This window comes from Penaeus monodon, chromosome 25 (genome assembly GCF_015228065.2).
Source record: "Penaeus monodon isolate SGIC_2016 chromosome 25, NSTDA_Pmon_1, whole genome shotgun sequence".
Classification (NCBI taxonomy): domain Eukaryota; kingdom Metazoa; phylum Arthropoda; class Malacostraca; order Decapoda; family Penaeidae; genus Penaeus; species Penaeus monodon.
Window position 1 is genome coordinate 6,660,352 of NC_051410.1, and position 247 is coordinate 6,660,598.

At 53.8% G+C, this 247-nt stretch overlaps 1 protein-coding gene across 1 annotated transcript in view; it reads left to right on the plus strand.

Annotated features, from left to right (window-relative positions):
• LOC119589311 overlaps positions 1–247 on the plus strand; it is a gene marked incomplete in the record, with an annotated part of 61,041 nt that overhangs the window by 45,683 nt on the left and 15,111 nt on the right. The window contains 1 exon segment of the mRNA XM_037937933.1: positions 13–149. Coding sequence (XP_037793861.1) covers positions 13–149 — 137 coding nt within the window.

The window sequence follows — 247 nt, forward strand, 5'->3', positions numbered from 1 at the left end:
GGTTTCCAATAGGTGACAAGACGGCCTCTCCACGACCGCAGGAGCAGGCAATCACGAACAACTTCGAGAAATTCCGGCGGCCGCTCACTCTGCCTCCGTCGACGCTTTCCGACCACATGTTGCTTTTCGCGTCGCAGGAGCCGGAGCAGGTCAGTCATAGAAAACGGGTCCTTAATAACCCTTTAGAGAACGGCGATGGTGTGCACCGGTAACTAGTGTAGATCACGACTGTAGTTATGATTGAGGA